The following is a 25,418-nucleotide window of genomic DNA, read 5'->3' on the forward strand; positions in this document are numbered from 1 at the left end:
GAGCAAGCTCATCCTTCTTGTCATCGGTCGTGGATATAACTGGAGTTTCGTGGCCTCGTAATATGTTTATAGTTTTTCCTTTTCTTTCAGATTTATGCCCCGTTTTCAACAAAAAAAATAAAGAATAAAGATAATAACAATCTAAAAGTAAATGAGTAAAGTGTAAAAGAAAAGTATTATTTTCACTTTACTTTGAACAGAAAGGGAAGAAATACGAATTATTCTCATTCGAATGTCTACTTGCATTATAAGAATCAAAAGACAGTTGGAATTCACATAGGATTCACATGAAAGAAAAATGTTATTGGTTATTCTTGGTTTTTGAGGAATAAGACTTGGGGAACTTTTTTATTAAAAATAATATAAAATAAGGGTACTTGAGAATGGAAAAAATTTCCACCAGACTTTCTCAGGATCTTGATCGAACCTTCTCATTCTGTATTTTCGGTTCTCTTTTTCGTTATGCAATGTTGCACAATGATTGGAATCGTCTATTTTCTAGTTCAACTTTTAAAGATCAACTTTGTTGAAAATCAATCAAATAAAAAATCATTAATTGTTCGTTTAATATTGTTAAGATTTAATTGTTCTAACTGCATATCTTTGATCTATATCATTAGATGACTAAATGAGTTTGGAATTGGTTGATTTCTACTAGAGTTTTCAAGGGTGACTTAGAAAATAACGGCATAACTCATCATGCAACATTGTAGAATAAGGAGAGCCAAATAAATAGAACGAGAAATTTCAAATGAGAAGGAAAAATCTTCAAAAATTTGTTAATCAATGACTTTCTTAGCAAAGCACTGTTACTGGACAATTCTCTATCTTAGAAAGCCCAATTTAAATTCAGTCAGGCCCAGTCCAGTTTAAACCCGACCCAAAACCAAGTTATAGTTATTTCTAGGGCTCCTCACATTAAAGCCCCTCAACTGCATTGCATCCCAAGTATTACTGCAGCCTCCTAAACTTGGAGAGATTAGCAGTACCAAGATACAAAGGGTACAAAAACCACAGTCAATCATATGTGCTCATCTTTGTCAACATAGTCAGGTCAAAAGTTTACATGCCTACAAGAACATGTACAAAATATGACAAGTTACGTTCCAAGAACTCCGATCTTTGATGCTCTAAAGAAGGATAACAATTTTACATGTATGGGATAAACCACCTAAAGGTTTTAGCAGGCAATCCATTACCCTATAATCAGTTGGGATACAACGAACCCCTCCAATAAAGAGAGAGATTTAAGCCCTGAAACCATATAACCTTCAATCCGGCGATGAAATGAATATAACATCTGTGTGGAGAGAAGCGCATGCTAATTTCTACAACAGATTGAAGTAGGAGCAAAGCATAGAATACAGACCTCAGCCGCGCATGCCAAATATCTCTTCCGGAGGATCATACACATGCTGTTCGGGAAACAGCTCCTCAAAGTCTTGCTTGACTCTGTTTCTCAAAAGGGGGTGTGGCAGAAGTCCCTTTAACAAAATCCGGAATGGCAGCTCCTCTGGTGGATCTGGAGACTGCTTCATGTCCTCATAAATGTTCATTGCATCTGTAGGACAACCAGAGTTCAAAAAACCCCTGATAACTTCTGTATATGTTTGAGAATCAGGAAACAGATCCTCCCTTTTCACGCTGTCCCACAGTAGCATAACATCCTCCATTTTCTTAGATCTTGCTAATGCAATAATTAAGTCCTTATACAGATAGACATCCGGTTTGTACCAGTCTTGCTTTCGAATAACATTAAATACCTGAAAATTCACCGAGTCGCTTGTAATTCCAATAAACAAAGACATACGTTCATTACATACGTAGTTAAACAGAAATAAAGATGTGCAGTCTAGAAGGAATTCATTCCAAATAATGGTCTAAATGTGCTCTGATAAACAAGTCTGCAAAACCACAGCAGGAAATAATAAATCCGCAATTCAAAATCAAACTAGTCTGGTTTCTCGTAGATTCAAATGGGAAATATGGCAGTGAGTGTTGATATGGTCGTCTTGACTCTCATGAATGAGATTTCAACATTTCACCATTACTAGCTACTTCAAATTCCAAAGAACTGTCCTCGCACCTATAACTACAAGTGAAAACCACGTCACTCCGATCACGAAAACCACGTCACTCCGATCACGCTTTACCATACACCATGAACCTGCACTACTAACAGGAATACCCAGAAACACTTACACTAAAGCTAAGCATTGCTTCTAATACTGTTAAACATATTGACAAAGCATTACTGAAGGTGCCCAAGATCACACATTGAGTCAGGCATTCAACCAAATACATAGCGTGCAACCCACGGAGCCCCATTTCGCAACGACTGTAAACTAACAACACATAGGTGGATTCGCACAGCACAACTTCAACACCCAAAGTACAAAAATTTCAGAACAACCCACAAGATCAAATGCAAAACATTCACAAAATTTAAACACAGAAATTCGGTACCTTAATTGCCAAAGCGACTTCTTCCTGGCGCTCGAGCTCAGTGAGAACAGCAATCATATCCGTCTTCAACAGTCTCAAAACGTGGGTATTTACAAACTTCCCGAGCTTCTCTTCCACGTCCTCGAACAGCTTCAAACCCGAGATTACGAAAAGCGCTTCTTTGCCGATCAGCTTTTTGCCCCTCCAGAGCGGTCCTCTGGGCCTCCCGTCGTGATACAGCCTCAGCCCACAAATGGGCCTCCAGGACTCGAGTGCTAGTTCTGTGGATTTTAGAAGCATTGGGTTTGATTTGATGGGCGTTGTTTTCAGGTTTTGGAGGAGTATTGAAGATAAAAATGCGAACTTCGATCGCGAAAATGCACGAGTCGCCATTGCCATTGGAGGTGTGATGAAGGGGACGAGTTGGTCAGTGAGATTGATGAACGGTGTTTGAGAAATGAGAATCTAACCCTCCTCCAAAATCGTGTCACGAGTCGTTTAACTAACTATGATTACTTAAACATTTAATTAAGAGCTTAATTGGATTAATAGTCTATGTGGTGACATGACCGTTGGAAGATAATTTTGCGGTAATAAAATAATATTTAAGCCCATGTGGTGGAGCTTGTTAGAATTAATGCCTAAAATTGAAAATTCCATCAATTTAACAGAAAAGAATAATAACTAACTGATTAATAGTAAAATTGTCATTTACTCAATATCCTATCAATTAAACAACAGTAACGGTAGGGAGACTTAATTTGTAAACAAAATTTGCAAACTAAATGATGTGTCACCAATAGTAAATGAGCACGTTTATCAACGCTTAAGTAATAATCTAATCATTAACTTCTATATCATTTAGTTTACAAAACTTTGTTTACAAGTTTAGTTTCCCTAACATTTCTCATTAAACAATTGTTCAAGTATTTTTTTTATTTTTTATAAAGATTTAATTAAATGATGAATACCTATAGTTGGTTAAATAGACACGTGACACGATTCAGAAAGAAAGTAACGATTACCTTATATTAGGATAGTGAACAAATACAGGCTCCTATTACGAACTCATGAACTGAAAATAGTTGTACTTTTAAAAATGCAATCTCTTTTAATCATCTTTAACAAAAATACTCTCAACTTACTATTCATATTGTATTATCCATATTGTTATTGGCAATGAGGCTAGTTCATATAGTGTTTGGGAGCAACCTATTTTTTTATTTTGGCTTTGTAATCTCATGCGTTTTGATCTCACGGGAACCTCAGCTGAAGAGACAACAGGGATGGGGACACTTCCAAAATGGACACGGGAACCTATTTTTTTTATTTGGTTATTTTGGCTTTGTATTATCCATATAGTTATTAACAATGGCATTGAGATAAAGCTTGAAACGAGCGATAAGGGTAAAACCCTAGTTGGTGCAACTTTCCAATGATGGGGAGGTTGGGTGGAAGAGGCGGCGACGGGGTTTTGTTGGTGGTGGTAGCCAGATGCGGAGCCACAGTGGGGTCAATGGGGTGGCACGACCCTTTGGAAGCCATGGAAATAACATTGGAGGTCCCTTTGAGCTGCTGGTGCAACCCCCTGGAGTTGCTGGTGCGACCTCTTGGAGCTGCACACCACGTGTTCGATGAAATGTCTGAAAGAAGAAAAAGACTTCGGTTGCAGGTTGAAGAAGAAGGAAGGGCGCGCGCGAGAAGAAAAAGACTTCGGTTGCAGGTTCTGTGTAGAGTTTCGTTGTGTGCACCTCGTTAGTTTCATAGTTGTAAGCCTGGCTCTTTCCTTATCATACTGTTCGTACTTGCAAAGTTTGCATTTTTTTTCAATTTGAGATCTAAGATTACATTGATGCTGATTAGTTGTGGTATTTTTGGTTGTCAGGGAAAGTGAAGGCACCTTTCAGTATGGTAACTATCGACGAGAGGCTGATCGCGCTATCCTACCAAGACCCGATGAAATGACGATATGCATGCTGTTTCTGTTAAAAAAAAAATTCGCGCTACGCGCACTATCCTTATTGACCCCCCAAACATTATTTTCTGGATCCGCCATTGGTGGTAGCCGAGGAGCACAGCCTGTATAGAAGGATGAGGAAAATGGCCAGCAGTAAGCCCAAGGGTTGCAGAAAGGAGGAGGTTTCGTTCACCAGCGTCACTTCTATCCTATCACGGAAAATTAGAAGTTGGTAGTATGCATTTCCCTGCACATCATCAATAAATAAGTGAGGAACAATGATGAAACTCATGACCACTTGAAAATAAAGTTCTGATACAACCCTCAATGACCTTTGGATTCAAAATTCAAGTTGTATGCACATGACGTTGTTATCCGAGGTATCCTATAAAATTTAACTTTAACGTGGCGGCTTAAACATGTCACGAAAACATGTTCCCATGCCGTCTAACGAACGTCATGTAGACAACATGTCAGTTTGGGTGGCGTTTTGTAATTGACATAAAACTAGTTTTCAATATGGAGCATTTTTAATGATGAAAATGCCGAAAATGTCCCCTTTGTACAAGTTTAGTGAAGGTGTATACCAGAAACACTATTAGTTTGCTATTGAAACTTATTTTCTTTATCCATGTAACAAAAAAAAAAAGTTACTAAAGAACATAAAGCATCTTGATATTGACAAGAGACCATCAAAGAAAGGAATTTTGCACTTCAACATCTAGTATTTAGCGAGAAATTATAGCAAAGTGTAATATTCGTACATTACAAATATGATATTTGTCCGGTCAACTTTATGTGAAATAATTGAGAAAGGGTAAACGTTACAGTTTAGGTAAGTGAATGATATGACCAGTAACATAACTAAAATATTTTGTTTACTCAAAATAAATAGAAAAAAACTTAAATTCATGAAAATTTGAATGAATGAGCATTCAGATATTCACTAGTCATACAATCTCAATTTGAGTTATATATTAGTGATTAACCAACTTAGTTCCTCATAAGAAAAACAATTCCTACACTGCACACAAATGCTTCGATTAGGAAAATTGCCAGCTATATATGTGAAGGCCAAGGGTTGCAAAAACGATGTTTTGTTCAACGGCTTCATAGTCCTATGTAGGAAACGAAATTGTGTGTTTGGGTGTGTCCGCTGCACTTGTTTGTTTATATAAAGGTAAAGATCATCCTGATACAATGTAGTAGAATAGGCCAAAGGTTGCAGAAAAGAGGAGGAGGTTTCATTCGCCAGGTTGGTTTTCTCACGAGGTTTTGTATATGGACAAGGATTGTCTGCCCTCCTTGTTCTCGTGCTCTCCTGTATCCTCATGTTTTGTGTGGTTAAAGTTAAGACACGTCAACATTTTATATTATTTTTTTATAGAGATAATAAGACAAAAATGAATAGTAATATAAAATGTTGATGTGGCTTAACCGTGACTACACAAACAGGAGAGCATGGGAGGGCACGGGAACAAGAATGGCAGACAATCCTTGTCCTTTGTATATAATTCAATGTTCAGTGGGTGCGTTTGGTACGTGGGACGGGACGGGAAGGAACGGGACGAGGCGTTCCGTCCCGAGTTTGGTGCGCCAAAAATGGGTGGAACGGGCTGTTCCACGGGACAGATTTTGGATGTTTTTGCGTCCCACCTCCCCCCTGGAACGGGTTTGTTCCACGTCTGTGGAACACAATGTTTTACCATTTGAAGACAAATATACCCCATGTCTTTTTCAAAAATTATACCTTCGTTCCGTCTCGTCATGTTCCTTCCCGTCTGCGTACTAAACGCATCCTGAGATGACTTTTCTACTGACCGAATCGCTTTTTTTAATTGAAGGAATCGGGGCTTCCGGCCCGCTGGTCCCACTGGAGAGGAGAGTTTTGACTGCGAGGGCGCGTCTTATGGCATAGTCCTGTCGTATCTAGGAAAAGAAAATGTGTGCATCTGCGTGTGCTTTGTTCGTGTGTTTATATAAAGGTCATCTCAGTCTCCCAGTATATTATTTTAAGATCATCCATGATTTCATATGAAAACAAAAATAAAGTGCTAATTGCTAAAAAAAGCTTGCATGTGCGTGTGTATATATATATGTATGTATATTTGTGAATTTTCAAATTATTGATCGATACATATGAGCTAAAACATTAATAGTTCTTGACATGTCCTCGATCTCGATGTCCTCGGGATATCGAGATGGTCACGTGCTGGCTGACATCCGAAGGGTGATGAAAGTCATTTAATTAATGCAAATGCTATGAACATGTGAAACATGCATATAAATTGGGTTTATTCATGCAATAGGAACGTATAACACAAAACTTAAGTTCAACTATCAACAATGAAATATTAAGATAATGCATGACATGTTCAGAGCATACGTCTAATATAGAGTACACATGAAAATTTAAGATAGAAAAGTGCTATTACAATAGATGTCGAAGTAGAGAGTAAATAGCACGATATCACTGGTAGGGGAATGCCTCGAAGCTCATATTGTATTCCTCATTCCTAGGTCTTAAATGGGGCACAAAACAAACATGAGTGGACCAAATTGATATATATATATATATATAATAAAACAATTATCAACATACTAACCCCCATATTTTAAGTGGCTTATTCAATACAAAATCAGTTCATATTTTTGCAAATTTCAGAGATGCTCACGGAAGAACAGGGCTTCACTGGGCGTCCTATTTTGGAGGAGAGGAAACTGTCATTACATTACTTCGATTGGGCGCCGCTGCATCTTTCCCAGATCAATTTCACGTGGCTAGTTCAAACTTCACTTGGATACTCCAGAGTTCAGTTTGAGGGGGGAGTAATAACTGATATAACAAAAAGGGGTATTATTGTAATTAGGTTATATGGCTATATAAGGGATTGTTTAGCTATCATTTCTTTAAGTTCTTTTGTATACATTTTCTCCATTTTAATCAATACAATCTTTCTGGTTTTTCTCTCTATCATCTTCATCTTTATTTGTACCAATTCTTCATCTTTTACAATGTAGTTAATAATTAGTAAGCCTCACAAAAATTTCGCTTAAATTCAGAAGGGATGATGACGAATGCTTTATCTTGCTGATCATGGATATGGTTTCCTCTTCTCTCACCGAGCGAAAAGACCGAACTCTTTTGTTGCTCAAAAGATTTAAGACGCATATACTTTTTACCTGCCTCCAGTACTCACCATAAGGAGCAGATGCAACGTCGTTGTAGTTGTATAGAAGCTTCTAAACGATGGTGGACTTGGGACGGTTAGAAAATGTGAGGTTATGGGTTTTCATGATCTCACGGGCAGCCTCAGCTGAAGACACAACTAGGACTGGAACACTTCCAAAGTGGAGAAGCATGAGAGGGCCATGGCGTTGAGACAAGGCTTGAAACGAGCGATGAGGGTGCAACCCTACTTGGTGCAAGTTCCCAATGATTGGGAGCTTCGGTGGAGAAGGTGGTGAAGGGGTTTTGTTGGTGGTTGTAGCGGAGGAGTACCATCGGTATAGGAGGATGAGGAAAATGGCCAGCAGAGTGAAGGCCAAAGGTTGCAAAAAAGAGGAGGTTTCACTCACCATCATCATAGTTCTTCCATCTACCCTATCTTGGAAAAGAAAATGTGTGTTGTGTTGTGTGGTCTTCGTTTCTGTGTTTATATAAGTCAAGGTTATCCCAGTATACAATGTAAAGAGTGAGCATGTGTGGCTTTTTACCTTCACATCCTCTCATTCTCTCGAATGTGTGACGAATTTTCAAGTCAAACACGTACTAACACGAATTAAGTGACGTGTAGCATGTATAACTGTTAGGCTTTAGATATAGGATAATCTACTCTGATACCATGAAAAAATAAAATATGTGTGTTGCAATTACACACAAAGTACTCTTTATATAAAGTCATATCCGTGACAAAATAAAATGTGATACGATCGCTTCTTGTGAAGAACTTCACGTAATAACAAACTATTACTGTAACCTTTTTGAAAACTTAAGATAATAACAAATATATTACCGTAACCTTTTTGAAAACTTAAAATATGTGTTTGGAAGTTTTCAAACGATATCTGTAAGCATTTTCTTGTTCATACAAATTGCATGAGATGGAGTAATTTCTTATGGATTTATGGGTCTCTCACATTTGACTATTCTGTGTGACTTTTGGGTTTTTTGGATTACTTTATTTGTTTATGCATCTGGTTTTGCAACTTTTTTTCTGTTGTTTTCAAGATTTTAGTTCAGATCTTTCTCCCCCCCTCTCTCTCTCTCTATCTCTGTCTTTCTCTTTCTTCTCTCTTTTTCTCTCTAGACAAAGTGCTTTGCTTTTCCCCCTTTCCCTTTCCAAGTAATTTCATTTTGTTTTTCAATTGTTTTTGTGTTCATCAGGACTATTACCAACTGTGTTTGATAACTTCTGTGCAAATGTGGTGGTTGAAGGCACTACTGTGAATTTAGGCTTACGGGACACTGCTGGTAACTCTCCCAACCCAAATTCTAATTTCATCTTATATAAATGCGTTCTCCGCCCATTGTTGAGCGATTTCGGAATTAGGGTTGGGTTGGCGTCTGTTTGGTTGCCTGGAAAATGTGGAAAGGAAAATGGGGTCATGGGGTTTCTTGATTTGTTGTTAGATTTGTGGGAACTGCAATTTCTGGTGAAATTTTTGTGTGAATGTTCTTAGGGGAAAAAAGTTACTTACTTTTTTTGGTTTTCTTAGCCACCAAATGGGAATAATTTCATTTTCTTTTATTTGTATTTGTAGTGATGTGATTCAGGTTCTATTTATTATGATTTTAAATCAAATGCCTTACTTCGTTTAGATTTACTACAAGATCTAATCTGTATCTTGCGGAAATGGTAAATAGGTCATTTTCGGAATGACATGAAATTAATTAGATATGGCATAAAAAGAGGGGATACTTAGTCTCATAAATCTATTGCAGTTGAAAAATGTATTTTGGCAAGGGTTCTTTGAGCTGATTAGGTGAAGAACCAAATTGTCTTGCATGCTTCTCATTTATTTTAAAAAATGGATTGGATTCCTATAAATATCTTAGTGAAGAACCAATTTCACGACCTTGCAGAGCTTTTTGAATTGAAGCCTTTTCTTGCTTGCAATTTTGAATTATTTCAAATTATCAATGACTATTTTTTTTCTTTCTTTTTTTACAACATTGTTGAGAATGGTTTTGCTTAAGCTTTGGAGTTCTTAACTCAGATACTCTCTTGGGTACGTTCCATATGAGTTTCAACTGCATATATGTATGTGGCTTTAGACTTGTTGGTTCAATAAATTGCAAGCCTTCATTTTAAAATCACTTTAGTCTAAAATGAGTGAGAAATGAAGTTGGTCGTATAGTATGTGTCGTAGTGTCATAAAAATCTGCCGCAATAGTGATACTGAGTAAATATTGGGATTTGTTGGATTTCCTTTCTTTTATTCACCTCTCCCAGACCCTGCGTAAAGTGGGAGCCTTGTGCACTGGGTACGACCTTTTTGTTTAGTGTGGATTCTCTTAGTCTTTTCTTTTGTAATTTTGGGTGCTTTCACATACCATATGTGAACTGCATGCCGCTTATGTGTTTTATGCAAACAGACTAGTTTTTTGAGATTACAACTTTTGTGAATAAAAGCTTATAAGTTCATCCTTTTGATTGTAAAGCGGCTCTTGATGTCAGCTGAATTGAATATAAGTTAAAATCAAACTGCTTTGATTTGTTCACCCATCTCTTGGTTATTTAAATTCTTTAGAGATGCCAATATTGATTTGTGATTTTATTGGATTCACTTTGATGAAATGTGTGTTATCTGCATTGTTGCATTTTAGGGGTGACACCGTTCGTACCGCCTTTGTAGTGCATCTTTTTATGCAAATTATTTACCATTCTGCCACTGGCTCTTTCTGCCCCTGCTGCTGTTGGTGGATTTCACGTTACTAACAAAATTACCACTGCCTCTTCATTCTTCGTTCGGTGAGGGTTTTGGGGATGGGAGGCCATGCCGCCTCTAAGATAGAGATAGAGAGGGAGAGGGAGGAGGCCATGCCGATAGACATAGACATAGAGATAAAGAGAGAGGGAGACAGAAACAGAGCGACTGAGGGAGATGGAGGAGTGGGGATCTTAGTGCCATTGCTACATATCCTCGATTTCATGAGTGGGAGAGGGGGGGACAGTCAGAGAAAACCATGGGGGCCGTCGGGATTTGAGGGAGAGGGGTAGGGATCGTGGCTGGGGGTCTAGGTTGGTCCCCTTGGTCCGTTTTCTACAGCACCACTGTGCTCAAACACTCTATCTCGCAGTGGAACTCTCTCCTCCCCTTACTCAATCCTCTGCTTCTTCTCTGATTCATGGTTGGTTGATTTCTAAAAAACCTTCGAGGATAAATTTGGGGTGGGATCTGGGTTTTCTGTGCATTACTTAAATTTTGCATTTTTTTCTTCTGGATTTTCAATTAAGAAATGAATAAATTTGGGGGTTTCTGGTTTTGTATTTTGCTGTTTATATGCTGCAATTACAGGAAAAGGAGGACAAGGAGTTGGACCCTGGATGTGCTCTCCTTCGTCCATCCTGCGTCTGCATGTCCTCATTCACAAGATAAGTACCATTTTTATAGTTGATTTTCTACTATTTGGTTTGGTTTTAATTCTCTCTGCCATTCTCACTCCACACTCTCTGTCTCTCACTCAGTTCAAAGCTCTTCAACTTTTTCGCACAAATTGCTCAAACATTCCAGCTCTCAAACATCTTAGATCCCTCACTCAGTTTAAAAGTATGTTTTTTTTGTTGTTTCTTGGTGAAAGATTGATCAGTGATGATTGCTATTGTTCATTCATGGTTGATTGAGCATTTTTGTTATATGAAACCATAGAGAATAGTTGCCTTTATGCTGAGTATTTTTATTTCTTGATGCATTTGTGTTGATCAGGCACGAAGGGACCAGTCGATACGAAGCGCATCTTTAGGATATACAGGTATAAGCAGCGTGGCAAAGAAGCTATAATGGCAAATAATTTTTTCTTTTACATTACCTATGAAGGGAGAGGTCGCACTTGGTGCGATGACAAGTGTCTTCGCCCATGAACGGTAGGTCTCGGGTTCGAGACTTGGGAGCAGCCTCTCCATAAATGGGGGTAAGGCTAGCCGACATTCACCTCTCCCAGACCCTGCGTAAAGCGGGAGCCTTGTGCACTGGGTACGACCTTTTATTACCTATGAAGGGACAGTCGATATTGATAAGATCTCAGACCCAGTAAGTATAGTTTCTGTTGACATTTGTATGATTTTTTCCATTATTGTTTGATAATTTTTTTCAGTACATTCTTTTTTCCTCTGTGCCAAAATCAGGTACAACAGCGTGCAACACAGGACCAAATTGCATACTTTGGGCAAACGCCATCCCAACTACTTACCTTCCCTCACTTGAAGAGGTTGCCATTAGCAGATGTTCTTCATTTACAGGTAACTTTCTTTGGAGAAACAAGAAACTTAGCTGAACCTTTCGGAATGTTTATTTTATTTCTGGAAATTATCCAATCTAAACATATTACATTGGGAATAACTGATGAGGATTCGATTTCTTATGAAAATATTATGCATGTTTTCTGTTAAAGAAAGATCATCTTGATATTTTGGAATGTCAGACCATCTTCCAGAACCCAAAAGAAGTCAAACCATATGCTGATTCTGCTCCTGAGCACTGCAATCTTCCTGCAGCTGCCATTCATGCTTCTTCAGATGCTGTAACACAAAACCCAGCTTTCGGCTATCCGCTGGCATCTCTCTGAAGGTTTGTGTACTATCTTATGTGGAATTGGGATGGGATGACTTTGAATACTTACCGTATATGAGGAAACGAAATTTGAAATGTTGCATTGATTAATTAGTAGAGAACGAAAGCATTGATACTATATGATTGTGTAGATTCAGTTATGTTGATTGAGTATTTGTTGGTGCATTGCTAATCAAAACTTTTTGTGGATTCAGTTAGATGTGTGAACTACATGTTTGTTCTGTTTCTTAAGGAAACAGAACTTTTTGGGTAACCATCTCTTCCTAATCAAACCGTACAATTTCTTCCTACTCATTGTACAATGTGTTTATATGCCAGCTCACTTGAATGTATAAAAACAAAACTGCTTATCTTATTGATCTTATTCACTCATTTATTCCTTTGTTTGTTCATAATTGTGTTGAATTTATTCAACTTAAAAGTGTTTTATTCATCCGATTACGCTTTAAACAGCTGGTTCCTGCGGCAACGTGCATGCCTAATTTCTAGTACAATCTAAATTTGAGATTTATATATTAGTGATTAGCCAACTCAATTCCTCATCAGAAAAACAGTTCCGACACTGCACACAAATGCTTCGATTAGGAAAATTGCCCGCAATATATATGAAGGCCAAAGGTTGCAAAAACGATGTTTTGTTCGTCGGCTTCATAGTCCTATGTAGGAAACGGAATTGTGTGTATGGGTGTGTCTGCTGCACTTGTTTGTTTATATAAAGGTAAAGATCATCCTGATACAAAGTAGTAGAATAGGCCAAAGGTTGCAGAACAGAGAAGGTTTCATTCACCAGGTCATAGTCAAATCGAATCTAGGAAAAGAAAATTGTGCATTTGCGTGTGCTTTGTTTGTGTGTTTATATAAAGGTCATCCCAGTATATTATTTTAAGATCATCCATGATTTCATATGAAAACAAAAATAAAGTGCTAATTGCTATAAAAAACTTACATATATATATATATATATATATGTGTGTGTGAGTTTTCAAATTATTGATTGATACATATGAGCTAAAACATTAATAGTTCTTGGTCTAAATGAATATGGAATAGCAATAGCTTTGGATTTTTCTTTTCATTTATCCAATAGATTTTTACTGGCATGGGAAATTTGGAGGGATGGAAAGTAGGTAAGTAGGAAAGTCGGAGGGTGTAGTTGTCCAATTACCAAACTATGCGTATAGATGACATTGGAAAAGTAACCGATGGAGTCCACAACTATAAACTCAATCAATGTATCTAGTAGTTAAACTTAAGGATCGCTAATTTTATTTTGATAAATAAACATACAAGGACTATGGATTCATATTCTTATATCCATCATTCAAAGTGAATATGGAATAGCAACAGCTTTGAGAGGATTTTTTCTACGTACGGTTAAACCAGTAGATTCGGTCATGTCTAAATCCTCCGCACTTGCTCCGCTAGGCAATTCCCAATCGTACTTGTGCACAGTACTTGCTAAGGCGATCTCAATAATAGCAATCGCAAAATGAATTCCCGGGCAGATCCTCCTACCAGCTCCGAACGGAATCAACTGAAAGTCAGTCCCTTTATAATCTATCTCACTATTCAAGAACCTTTCTGGCTCGAAATCTTCTGGTTTTTCATAGACCTTGGGATCCCTTCCAATGTGCCATGCATTGATCATAACTTGTGTCTTGGCTTTGATGTTGTAACCATTTATTTCCACGTCTTGGGTCGACAACCTGGGCACTAGTAATGGAAGTGGTGGATGTAATCGAAGAGTTTCCTTTATCACCGCCTTCAAGTAGTGCATTTCGACCAAATCATCCTCCGTGAGTACGTCTGTTTTGCTTACGGCTATTCCCCTTACTTCTTTCTGCAATTTGTTCATGACCCTTGGATTCCTTAAAAGCTCAGTCATTGCCCACTCTAGTAATGTAGATGATGTATCCGTACCAGCAGCAAACATATCCTACAAGAATGAAATGTTGATTAAGACATTAGCCTCTAACTTCTAAAGTAGAGAGAGAGAGAGAGAGAGAGAGAGAGAGAGAGAGGGTTACCAAGATGAGAGCTTTTATAGTAACTGTATCAATAGGAAAACCTGCCAAGTTTTCTTTCTGAACTGCAAGCAAAACGTTGACAAAATCGTTCCTGTCATCATCTTCACTCTTTGAACTACACTTCATATGCTCTTGAATAACTCCACATATAAAGTCATCAAACTGCTTAGCCACCTTGTCTACCTTGGCCACCAAACCATTGACATGGCGCAACCAAGAAAGCCACGGTATATAGTCCCCGATGTCGATAATTCCCAATAATTCTGCGAACTCCCTCAAAAGCTCCGAAAACATCCTCCCATCTTCTCCACCATTGTACGTCCTCCCCAGAGCCACTCTACATACCACATCATTAGTAAGCCTCACAAACATTTCGCTTAAATTCAGAAGGGATGATGACGAATGCTTTATCTTGCTGATCATGGATATGGTTTCCTCTTCTCTCACCGAGCGAAAAGACCGAACTCTTTTGTTGCTCAAAAGATTTAAGACGCATATACTTTTTACCTGCCTCCAGTACTCACCATAAGGAGCAGATGCAACGTCGTTGTAGTTGTATAGAAGCTTCTCAAAGATGGTGGACTTGGGACGATTAGAAAATGTAAGGTCATGGGTTTTCATGATCTCACGGGCAGCCTCAGCTGAAGATACAACTAGGACTGGGACACTTCCAAAGTGGAGAAGCATGAGAGGGCCATGGCGTTGAGATAAGGCTTGAAACGAGCGATGAGGGTGCAACCCTACTTGGTGCAAGTTCCCAATGATTGGGAGCTTCGGTGGAGAAGGTGGTGAAGGGGTTTTGTTGGTGGTTGTAGCGGAGGAGTACCATCTGTATAGGAGGATGAGGAAAATGGCCAGCAGAGTGAAGGCCAAAGGTTGCAAAAAAGAAGAGGTTTCACTCACCATCATCATAGTTCTTCCTTCTACCCTATCTTGGAAAAGAAAATGTGTGTTGTGTGGTCTTCGTTTCTGTGTTTATATAAGTCAAGGTTATCCCAGTATACAATGTAAAGAGTGAGCATGTGTGACTTTTTACCTTCGCATCCTCTTATTCTTTCTTATCTCTTATGTGACCAATTTTCAAGTCAAATGCGTGCTAACACGAATTAAGTGACGTGAAGCATTTTTTAGCTGTTAGGCTTTACACATAGAGCAATCTACTCTAATACCAGGAAAAAATAAAATGTGTGTGTTGCAAATATATTACCATTCTAAAGTCTTCTCAGCGTGTGGGCATTCACCCCACTACTTTTACAACATTACATACGTATTTGGAAGTTTTCAAACGATATCTGTAAGCATTTTCTTGTTCATACAAATTGCTTGAGCTAAAACATAAAAGTTCTTGGTCTCAAATAGGCCACGTGTAAGAGGAGATGGTCCACATAATCTGCAGTTTTGACTGAAAAGACAGCCAATTTGGGGAGCCACATAAAATTTACGGACTCAATTTTTTCTACATACTAATATTTCTGAGCTTTTTGGGTGGTTCTAGGCACTGATAGATTTATTAGGATGCATTTGTTACATTGAATTATCTTGGATTAAACTATCTTTAGAAACTAAGCTGAACTAGGGATGACCAAAATACTCATGGGTTTGGGTAATTACGGTTACCCGCTCATTTAAAGTTCACGGTTACGGTTATGGGTAACCGTTTAGACAAACAAACGGTTATGAGTATAACCGTTTATCTATGAAATTTAAATGAACGGTTATGGATATTACCCGCGGCTATAACGAATATCTATCGGTTATGAGTATTACCCGCTGTTATAATGGGTATCTATTTACCTATTTAATTTAATATATGTAAAATTTTAAAAACTAATCTTTATTTTTATTTTTTACTTTTGTAACGAAAATCACCTTTGTTTATATATTGTAATATTCAATATATAATGGTTATAACCGGTTATAACGGATACTATATCTACCACAGGCTGTATTCCATTGCCGCGGTATGTGCTTACCAGTGACTTCAATTCATCTTTGTTTATATATTTTGTATTGAGATCATAGAGCCTTCCCGGCATGTATCCGTAGCAAGGAAAGCTATAAGGTGAAGCCTCAGTACAAGAATTGTCATATAACACAAAAAACTTAAAACAAAATCTGGTCTGGACTAGTGACAAGGTTCGAAAGAGAGTTTAGGACAGATAAATACCATCATCTGAAATAGCATGAGAGGGTGGAAAAAGCCGAGCATTTGTGATTCCAGAACTAGCTAGGTTTTGTACAGACTGCTTTAAATTGATACCCGTTATAACGATATACTGGTAAGCACATACCGCGGTTATAATGAAAATTATGATAATTTTTTTTTTTGTAATTTTCAAGTTGTTAAAAAGAACATGTAGACAGGTGAAAAAATGGGTAATTGGATAAAAAAATGATAAACGGGTTCAAAAACGGGTAAACGGTTATGGTTAAATGAGTACACGGTTATGGGTATGGTTAACCATTTATAAACGGTTATGGGTATGGGTATAACTGTTTATGCAATTACCCAACAGGTAAACAGTTATACGGGAATGAACATAAACGGTTATGGGTAAATAACCGCGGTTACCCGTCTGCCATAACCGTTGCCCATCCCTAAGCTGAACTGAATTAAGCTAGATTAAACTAGACTAATTTAATAAAAGTTTTGGTGCATTGTCGAACTAAAAAGTAAGAGAATAAAAATTAGTAAAAAGTGAACCTGAACAATCACAACAGAGGAATTTCAGTCAACAACATGGTATATTAATCAACCCACAATCAAATCCTAATTTGCAAAATCAATGAATTCACACAAACTTTTATGCTTCAAAGATTCATGTTATCAGAAAAAATCCTTCAAAGATTTATTTCAACATCAAAATCAATGAATTCACACAAACTTTTATGCTTCAAAAAATCATATCAGGTAAAAAAAAAAAAACCTTCAAAGATCAAAGAAAGAATGACATGATGAAAATTTCCCAAATCTAAAGGAAATTTCCCAAAATATGAAGGAAAATTACTGAAATTCAACATGAAAAAACAGAAATGGAAGATATTCTGAAAACCCAACCCCAATTAGAGTTGTAAATTTCAAATAAAGCAAAATCTAGGGTTTAAGATGGCAATCCAATCCACTAACCCATCAAAAGAAAATTAACCCAACTACAATTCAACAGAGATCGACATGAAAGACCAGAAAACCCAAATGAATTTAGAAATCAGAAAGCTAGGGCACCCAAATCCAAGGCAAACTTGTTCGTCTTCTTTTCCTTCAACTGCTAGGACTCCGATTTCATGACGCGACAGAAAGCACCAAACGAAGACCATCGCCAGCAATACAGGTCCGTTGTCGATTGTTTATATGTTGGGCGACTACGAGGTGGTGCGACAAGGAAGGAGAAGGGAAGGGGCGAAGGTGCGAAGGCACGAGGGAGCAAGCTACTGCTACGGTTGATGTGCGAATGTACGACGGAGAAGGGAGATCACGGGATTACAAGGTGGCTTAGCAGTTCTCTCCGAATCGGGGGGGGGGGGGGGGGTCTCGCTAAGACCTATTAGCAAGGGAACTTAGTCCAGTGAAAGACAGTAAGTGCAAACAAACACACCTTTAAGGGACCAGAGTGATCTTGGACCATCCAAAAGCTTGAATGAGTGGCCATGTGAACCACCCAAGTCTGGGCTGTGGGGGAGGAGGAGCAGTCATGGCTGCAAATTAAGTTACAAGTTCTGCTGCAGCCAAAGGAAAGAGGGAGAAGAAACAATTTTTTCTTAGATCCTCCGGCGGATCTGGAGACTGCTTCATGTCCTCATAAATGTTCATTGCATCTGCAGGACAACCAGAGTTCAAAAAACCCCTGACAACTTCTGTATATGTTTGAGAATCAGGAAACAGATCCTCCTTTTTCATGCTGTCGCACAGTAGCATAACATCCTCCATTTTCTTAGATCTTGCTAATGCAATAATTAAGTCCTAATACAGATAGACATCCGGTTTGTACCAGTCTTGCTTTCGAATAACATTAAATACCCCAAAATTCACCAAGTTGCTTGTAATTCCAATAAACAAAGACATATATGTTCATTGCATATGTAGTTAAACAGAAATAAAGATGTGCAGTCTAGAAGGAATTCATTCCAAATAATGGTCTAAATGTACTCTGATAAACAAGTCTGCAAAACCACAGCATACCTGTAATGTGGTTCGGCATTTAACACAGGAAACAACGAATAAGGAAAGCACCATTGTGTATTTGAAGAGTTGGGTTTCAACATTTCACCATTGTGCAAAACCACAGCATACCTGTAATGTGACTCTCATGAATGAGATTTCAACATTTCACCATTACTAGCTATTTCCAAATCCAAAGAGCTGTCCTAGCACCTATAACTACAAACAACAACAACAACAACAACAAAGCCTTTTCCCACTAAGTGGGGTCGGCTATATGAATCCTAGAACGCCATTGCGCTCGGTTTTGTGTCATGTCCTCCGTTAGATCCAAGTACTCTAAGCCTTTTCTTAGAGTCTCTTCCAAAGTTTTCCTAGGTCTTTCTCTACCCCTTCGGCCCTGAACCTCTGTCCCGTAGTCACATCTTCGAACCGGAGCGTCAGTCGGCCTTCTTTGCACATGTCCAAATCACCGGCCCTGAACCTCTGTCCTAGCACCTATAACTACAAGTGAAAAAAATGCCCGTCTTGAGTCAAAAGATGGATTTGGCCACGAAAACCACGTCACTCCGATCGCGCTTTACCATACACCATGAACCTGCACTACTAACGGGAAGACCCAGAAACACTTATACTAAAGCTAAGCATTGCTTCTAATACTGTATTGACAAAGCATTACTGAAGGTGCCCAAGATCACACATTGAGTCAGGCATTCAACCAAATACATAGCGTGCAACCCACGGAGCCCCATTTCGCAACGACTGTAAACTAACAACACATAAGTGGATTCACACAGCACAACTTCAACACCCAAAGTACAAAAATTTCAGAACAAACCAGAAGATCAAATGCAAAACATTCACAAAATTTAATCACAGAAATTCAATACCTTAATTGCCAAAGCGACTTCTTCCTGGCGCTTGAGCTCAGTGAGAACAACAATCATATCCATCTTCAACAGTCTCAAAACGGGGGTATTTACAAACTTCCCGAGCATCTCTTCGTCGTCCTCGAACCGCTTCAAACCCGAGATTACGAAAAGCGCTTCTTTGCCGATCAGCTTTTTGACCCTCCAGAGCGGTCCTCTGGGCCTCCCGTCGTGATACAGCCTCAGCCCACGAATGGATCTCCAGGACTCGAGTTCAAGTTCTGTGGATTTTAGAAGCATTGGGGTCGACTTGATGGGCGTTGTTTTCAGGTTTTGAAGGAGTATTGAAGAGAAAAATGCGAACTTTGATCGCGAAAATGCACGAGTCGCCATTGGAGGTTTGATGAAGGGGACGAATTGGTGATCCGCAGTGAGGGTGATGAAGGGATCGAGTTGGTCAGTGAGACTGATGCAGGTTTTGTTTGGGAAATGAGAAGCTACTGCTGCTCCAAATGAAAGAAGGAGAGTGGGGCGCTGGGGGTTTGGCATAGGGCTTTACGGTCGTAGATAGAAACCTTCTTATGTTTTCATGTTCCCGAAAAGAGAGAAAAATTAAAAAAATTTAAGTATGTTATTGCCAATCCAACATTCTCAATTTCTTATTATACACTTGTTATAAATATTTTTTTATAATTTAAAAAGTTTGAAGTGCACGATAAATTGTTTATAAATTGAAATTGGCTTTAGTCCTTTGTTTTTACAAAAGTTGCATTTTGCTCACATTCCTAATTTCAGATAACCGTTATATTCTCTTTAAAAACTTGTAATGAATTTGTTTAAGTAACTAAGTTTACTTATACATTTAATTAAATCTTTAAAGAAAAGAATAATAGCCAAATGATTCATAACAAAATTACCGTTTATTCCTTTATCGATATCCTATCAATTAAACAATTGTTGAATTTCCTATTTGTATTCCCCAATATTTTAATTATTTTTCTTTTTCATAAAGACTAAATTAAATTATAGATAATCATAGTTAGTAAATAAACTCGTGACACGATTTTAGAGGAAGATAACAGTTATCTTGCGTCAGGAGCGAGCAAAAAGACACTCCTCCTACAAACTCACCAACTAAAAATGGTTTTACTTTAGAAATACGGGAACTTTAACGAAAAGCTCCTGATACTGTTCATTTTAACGAAAAATCACATTTTTACACTAAAATGTCAATCCTGATACTATTCATTTTACCCTTTATTTTGCCTTATTATTAAAACTCAAAGTTTTCAAATCATTTTCATTAATTTTCCTTAGAAATACACTCTCTTTAGTTATTTTTAACCCAAAGCACCCTTAACTTACTATTCATATTGTACTTCATCGAAAAAAATTAAATTAGTGGTATTTTGGGGAAAGAAGTAGAGAGGATTCTCGCCGGATCATCGCGCGGATTCTTTTTTGTGAGGATTATAAAAAATTTCTATTCATATTCACTCATCGTAAATTATGTGGTTAGTTTTCGTTAAATACGATTTATATTTAATTTTAAATAATAATTTATAATAATTTTTTACCGCACAAGTATGTAATTTTAGGATCCGCAAGGATTCTCGCCCGAATGAGGAAGCTGTATTTTATTAGTCATTGACCAACTCAGTTCCGCAAAAGAAACAGTTCCGACACACACAAATGATCTGATTAGGAAAATTGGCAACTATATACGCGAAGGCCAGGATGTTTTGTTCATCGGCATCATAGTCCTGTGAAAAAAGAAAGAAAAAGAAATAGCATGTCTGCTGCACTTGTGTGTTTATTCACCATCTTCTTCCTCTATTACCTCTTCTGTTACCTGGCCAACCCTATCCACCTCCAACTTCTGCCTCCGTCGAACCCACCTTCTCTCCTCCTCCAATCTTTGCCTTCCTTGAACCCACCCACAACATCTGCTTCCGTCGAACCCATCCCCGTCTCCTCCTCCTATATCCTCCGTCGAGAAGGAATGGAGTCATTGCTCGACTTCATGTTCAGTGGTGAAGGTTCAAGAAGGTAAAGTATTGTGCTGTTTTCTTCACAAAATCGGGGAGCAGAGAGTTAAGGGGCTGATGAGCAGCGGTGGTGGAAGGTGCGGAGGATGTGGGGGAATTGGTGTTGGTTTAGGTACAAGTCCATAGCCTTTTAGGGAATTTTAAAGGAACATTTTTTAGTACTGTTTATTTTTAATAAGAAATCACATTTTACATTTTTTTAGTACTATTTATTACACTTTTATTTATTATTTTTTATTAAAATTAAATTTTTTTTAAATTTTTCGTTAGTTTTTCTTATAAGAGGTATACGTTCATAAAGTGACTGATACAATCCACAGCTATAAACTAAATCAAATATCTAGTAGGTAAACTTGAGGATCGCTAATTTTATCTTGATAAATAAAACATATACGGAGGACTATGAATTTCATTTTCTTATATCCATCTTTCAACATGAATATGGAATAGCAACAGCTTTGAGAGGATTTTTTCTATGTATGCTTAAACCAGTAGATTCAGTCATGTCTAAATCCTGCCCACTTGCTCCGCTAGGCAATTCCCAATCGTAGTTGTGCACAACACTTGCTAAGGCAATCTCATTAATTGCCATGGCAAAATGAATTCCAGGGCACATCCTCCTACCAGCTCCGAACGGAATCAACTGAAAGTCAGTCCCTTTATAATCTATCTCGCTATTCAAGAACCTTTCTGGCTCGAAATCTTCTGGTTTCTCGTAGACCTTGGGATCCCTTCCAATGTGCCATGCGTTGATCATAACTTGTGTTTTGGCTTTAATGTTGTAACCATTTATTTCCACGTCTTGGGTCGACAACCTGGGCACTAGTAATGGAAGTGGTGGATGTAATCGAAGAGTTTCCTTTATCACCGCCTTCAAGTAGTGCATTTTAACCAAATCATCCTCCGTGGGTCCGTATGTTTTGCTTCCGACTATTCCCCTTACTTCTTTCTGTAATTTTTTCATGACCCTTGGATGCCTTAAAAGCTCAGTCATTGCCCACTCTAGGAATGTAGAGGATGTATCCGTACCAGCAGCGAACATATCCTACAAGAATGAAATGTGTTGACTAAGACATTAGCCTCTAACTTATAAAGTAGAGAGAGAGAGAGAGAGAGAGAGAGAGAGAGAGAGAGAGAGAGAGAGAGTTACCAAGATGAGAGCTTTTATTGTAACTGTATCAATAGGAATACCAGACAAGTTTTCTTTCTGAACTGCAAGCAAAACGTCGACAAAATCGTTCTTGTCATCATCTTCACTCTTTGAACTACATTTCATATGCTCTTGAATAACACCAACTATAAAGTCATCAAACTGCTTAGCCACCTTGTCTACCTTGGCCACCAAACCATTTACATGGCGCACCCAAGAAAGCCACGGGATATAGTCCCCCATGTCGATAATTCCCAATAATTCCATAAACTCCTCCAAAAGCTCCGTAAACATCCTCCCACCTTCTCCACCATTGTGCGTCCTTCCCAGAGCCACTCTACATACCACATCATTAGTAAGCCTGACAAATATTTCGCTTAAATTCTGAAGTGATGATGACGATTGCTTTATGTTTCTGATCATGGATATGGTTTCCTCTTCTCTCACCGAGCGAAAAGACCGAACTCTTTTGTTGGTCAAAAGATTTAAGACGCATATACTTTTTACCTGCCTCCAGTACTCACCATAAGGAGCAAATGTAACGTCGTTGTAGTTGTATAGAAGCTTCTCAACGATGGTGGACTTGGGACGGTTAGAAAATGTGAGGTCGTGGGCTTTCATGATCTCACGGGCAGCCTCAGCTGAAGATACAACTAGGACTGGGACACTTCCAAAGTGGAGAAGCATGAGAGGGCCATGGCGTTGTGATAAGGCTTGAAACGAGCGATGAGGGTGCAACCCTACTTGGTGCAAGTTCCCAATGAATGGGAGCTTCGGTGGAGAAGGTGGTGAAGGGGTTTTGTTGGTTGTTGTAGCGGAGGAGTACCATCTGTATAGGAGGATGAGGAAAATGGGCAGCAGAGTGAAGGCCAAAGGTTGCAAAAAAGAGGAGGTTTCACTCACCATCATCATAGTTCTTCCTTCTACTCTATATTGGAAAAGAAAATGTGTGTTGTGTGGTCTTCGTTTCTGGGTTTATATAAGTCAAGGTTATCCCACTATACAATGTAAAGAGTGAGCATGTGTGACTCTTTTACTTTCACATTCTCCCATTCTCTATCATGTGTGACAAATTTCAAGCCAAACAAGTGCTAACACAAATTAAGTGATGTAGAGCATGTGTGGCTATTGGGCTTTACATAGGGCAATCTACTCTGATACCATAAAGAAAGTTGATGTTCTATCATAAAACCAATTAGCAATATGAGGAGTAGCTCAACGTCTTATAAGTCCTTGCAAGATTTCTCTTTTCATTGCTGTTGAATTGTTTTACCTTCATATCCTCACATGCGTTGAGAACGAATCTCACCTTGATCAGATTAGAGACTTCATGGACTTATAAATAAATTGGTCTCCTTTTATTGGATGAAACTTTTTTACCTTCACATCTTCACACAGTTGAAAATGAATTCATATTAATAGAAGAAGAAGCCTTGAACTTGTGTAGACTTACAAATAAATTGAGATATTCCCAACATTACCAATTAATTTCATAAAGAAACTTCAACTTTCTTTATAAAAATCACCCATGATTCTATAAGTAAAAAAAAAAAAAATACTAATTGCTAAAGAAGCTTAGATGCTATAAATAGGGAAAAGTTAGTACTGGTTAGATACTAAGATACTTTTATAAAAAGTTGGTATAAAAAAAGTTGAGCTCAAAAGGTGTTTGATAAACACTTAAAAACAACTTATTTTCACAATTTCGGGTGAAAAAAAACTGAAAATGTGAAGTAGCAAAAATGAGTTTATTCTCAAAGTACAGCAGAAACATGTTTTTTCAAAGCACAACAATACCTAACCTTTACTAGGGATATGAGATGACACTATTAAGTTTCGTAACTATAATACAAAAGATTGCAGGAATGAGGAAATGAGAGATATTGATATTATTGATTTGCTTCTTTTCGTAGCTGTGTGTGTTACAATTACACACAGAATGCTATTTATATAAAACGGCATCCGTGACAAAATAATATATGAAATGATCGCTTCTTTTGAAAAACTTCGCATAATAACAAACTAATACTGTAGCTTTTTTGAGAACTTAAGATAATAACAAATATATTACTATTCTAAAGTCTTCTCAGCGTGTGGGCATTCACCCCACTACTATTACAACATTACATATATATTTGGAAGTTTTCAAAACGATATTTGTAAGGTTTTTTGCTTCACAAGAACATAAAGGTACTTGGTCTCAAATAGGCCACGTGTGAGAGGAAATGGTACACATGATCTGCAGCTTTGATTGAAAAGACAGCCAATTTGGGAAGCCACATTAAACTTAACGGACTCAATTTTTTCTTAAACATATCCATATTTCTGAGCCTTTTGGTACTAGGCACGGACAGATCTATTAGAATACACGTTTGTTACACCGAATCATCTTGAATTAGATTAGTTTTAGAAACTAAGTTGAACTGATTTAGATTAGATTAAATTGAAATGATTTAGTAAAGTATTTGGTGCAGTGTCGTACTAAGAAGCAGTATAATAAAGATCAGTAAGAAATGGAATTGAACAATCACAACAAAGGAATTTAATACAATAACATGGTATATTAATCAACCCACAATCAAATCCTAAATTGCAAAATACCCATTATTTATATAATAGACACTATTCAGTTTGGTTGGAGAAAATGATTAACATATGTATGTATCGGTCAGATCGAAACCTAAATATATTCTACACATTGTATACAAACACACAACAAATAATGTGATTATGTTAATTGAATGCCAGCATAAGTATGTATCGACTAGATCAAAATTACGAATTTGCTCTTACCAAAAAACCAGCATAAGTATGTTATTAGAAAAAATCCTTCAAATATTTATTCCAACATCAAAATCAATGAATTCACAAAAACTTATATGCTTCAAAGATTCATATTAGCATCATATCAAGGAAAAAAAAACCTTCAAAAAAACCTTCAAAGATCAAAGAAACGAATGACAAGATGGAAA

At 37.7% G+C, this 25,418-nt stretch overlaps 5 protein-coding genes and 1 long non-coding RNA gene across 18 annotated transcripts; 2 read left to right on the plus strand and 4 right to left on the minus strand.

The window, feature by feature from the left end:
* Positions 1-1,003: 1,003 nt before the first annotated feature.
* On the minus strand, positions 1,004-2,942 carry LOC103447489 (protein THYLAKOID ASSEMBLY 8-like, chloroplastic). Its single transcript, XM_029088330.2, has 2 exons — positions 2,467-2,942; positions 1,004-1,763 (listed from the first exon to the last, which is right to left on the minus strand). The coding sequence occupies exons 1-2, from the start codon at positions 2,842-2,844 to the stop codon at positions 1,371-1,373; spliced, it is 771 nt and encodes a 256-aa protein (XP_028944163.1). The 5' UTR covers positions 2,845-2,942; the 3' UTR covers positions 1,004-1,370.
* On the minus strand, positions 1,847-19,875 carry LOC103422714 (protein THYLAKOID ASSEMBLY 8-like, chloroplastic). 10 transcript variants are annotated; one of them, XR_003766674.2, is made up of 3 exons: positions 19,270-19,875; positions 18,878-18,982; positions 1,847-2,086 (listed from the first exon to the last, which is right to left on the minus strand). XR_003766674.2 is itself a non-coding variant. In XM_008360775.4 (2 exons), the coding sequence occupies exons 1-2, from the start codon at positions 19,795-19,797 to the stop codon at positions 18,028-18,030; spliced, it is 537 nt and encodes a 178-aa protein (XP_008358997.2). In that variant the 5' UTR covers positions 19,798-19,875; the 3' UTR covers positions 17,237-18,027. The 10 variants fall into 10 exon arrangements, 5 of the variants coding, with proteins under 5 accessions (XP_008358997.2, XP_008358996.2, XP_070664330.1 ...); XR_001788507.3 differs by lacking the exon at positions 1,847-2,086 and adding an exon at positions 18,246-18,592 and having other exon boundaries at positions 18,878-19,141; XR_003766673.2 differs by lacking the exon at positions 1,847-2,086 and adding an exon at positions 18,246-18,592 and having other exon boundaries at positions 18,878-19,148.
* Positions 3,576-4,730, plus strand: LOC139189620 (uncharacterized). Its single transcript, XR_011573435.1, has 2 exons — positions 3,576-4,214; positions 4,331-4,730. It is a non-coding gene; the product is annotated as an uncharacterized lncRNA (long non-coding RNA).
* LOC108172786 (BEACH domain-containing protein C2-like) lies at positions 8,327-12,389 on the plus strand. Of its 4 annotated transcripts, none has more exons than XM_070808226.1 (7): positions 8,327-8,472; positions 8,790-8,876; positions 10,925-11,176; positions 11,333-11,449; positions 11,631-11,656; positions 11,752-11,865; positions 12,048-12,389. In XM_070808226.1, exons 3-7 carry the CDS (start codon positions 10,954-10,956, stop codon positions 12,189-12,191), a joined length of 624 nt encoding a protein of 207 aa, XP_070664327.1. In that variant the 5' UTR covers positions 8,327-8,472; positions 8,790-8,876; positions 10,925-10,953; the 3' UTR covers positions 12,192-12,389. The 4 variants fall into 4 exon arrangements, with proteins under 4 accessions (XP_070664327.1, XP_070664326.1, XP_028944164.1 ...); XM_070808225.1 differs by lacking the exon at positions 8,327-8,472 and adding an exon at positions 8,474-8,533; XM_029088331.2 differs by lacking the exons at positions 8,327-8,472; positions 11,631-11,656 and adding an exon at positions 8,474-8,533 and having other exon boundaries at positions 11,333-11,378; positions 11,721-11,865.
* On the minus strand, positions 13,440-15,209 carry LOC103422713 (cytochrome P450 736A117-like). Its single transcript, XM_008360769.4, has 2 exons — positions 14,224-15,209; positions 13,440-14,132 (listed from the first exon to the last, which is right to left on the minus strand). Exons 1-2 carry the CDS (start codon positions 15,133-15,135, stop codon positions 13,518-13,520), a joined length of 1,527 nt encoding a protein of 508 aa, XP_008358991.2. The 5' UTR covers positions 15,136-15,209; the 3' UTR covers positions 13,440-13,517.
* Positions 19,876-21,694: 1,819 nt separating the features above from the next.
* Positions 21,695-23,403, minus strand: LOC103412851 (cytochrome P450 736A117-like). The gene is made up of 2 exons (XM_008351368.4): positions 22,447-23,403; positions 21,695-22,341 (listed from the first exon to the last, which is right to left on the minus strand). Exons 1-2 carry the CDS (start codon positions 23,356-23,358, stop codon positions 21,727-21,729), a joined length of 1,527 nt encoding a protein of 508 aa, XP_008349590.1. The 5' UTR covers positions 23,359-23,403; the 3' UTR covers positions 21,695-21,726.
* Between the last annotated feature and the right edge of the window lie 2,015 nt (positions 23,404-25,418).

Source organism: Malus domestica, chromosome 11 (genome assembly GCF_042453785.1).
Source record: "Malus domestica chromosome 11, GDT2T_hap1".
Classification (NCBI taxonomy): Eukaryota; Viridiplantae; Streptophyta; class Magnoliopsida; order Rosales; family Rosaceae; genus Malus; species Malus domestica.

Excerpts from the sequence above, each read along its gene's own strand:
- LOC103447489 (XM_029088330.2), bottom strand. The coding sequence starts at position 2,844 with ATGGCAATGGCGACTCGTGCATTTTCGCGATCGAAGTTCGCATTTTTA. Across the intron at positions 1,764-2,466 it reads AAGTCGCTTTGGCAATTAAG|GTATTTAATGTTATTCGAAA; the intron begins GTACCGAATTTC and ends GTGAATTTTCAG.
- LOC108172786 (XM_070808225.1), top strand. Across the intron at positions 11,177-11,332 it reads ATCCCTCACTCAGTTTAAAA|GCACGAAGGGACCAGTCGAT; the intron begins GTATGTTTTTTT and ends TGTGTTGATCAG. Across the intron at positions 11,450-11,630 it reads CATTACCTATGAAGGGAGAG|TCGATATTGATAAGATCTCA; the intron begins GTCGCACTTGGT and ends ATGAAGGGACAG.
- LOC103422713 (XM_008360769.4), bottom strand. The coding sequence starts at position 15,135 with ATGATGATGGTGAGTGAAACCTCTTCTTTTTTGCAACCTTTGGCCTTC. Across the intron at positions 14,133-14,223 it reads CTATAAAAGCTCTCATCTTG|GATATGTTTGCTGCTGGTAC; the intron begins GTAACCCTCTCT and ends TCATTCTTGTAG.
- LOC103422714 (XM_070808228.1), bottom strand. The coding sequence starts at position 19,797 with ATGCCAAACCCCCAGCGCCCCACTCTCCTTCTTTCATTTGGAGCAGCA. Across the intron at positions 19,149-19,269 it reads AAGTCGCTTTGGCAATTAAG|TTTACAGTCGTTGCGAAATG; the intron begins GTATTGAATTTC and ends ATGTGTTGTTAG.
- LOC103412851 (XM_008351368.4), bottom strand. The coding sequence starts at position 23,358 with ATGATGATGGTGAGTGAAACCTCCTCTTTTTTGCAACCTTTGGCCTTC. Across the intron at positions 22,342-22,446 it reads CAATAAAAGCTCTCATCTTG|GATATGTTCGCTGCTGGTAC; the intron begins GTAACTCTCTCT and ends TCATTCTTGTAG.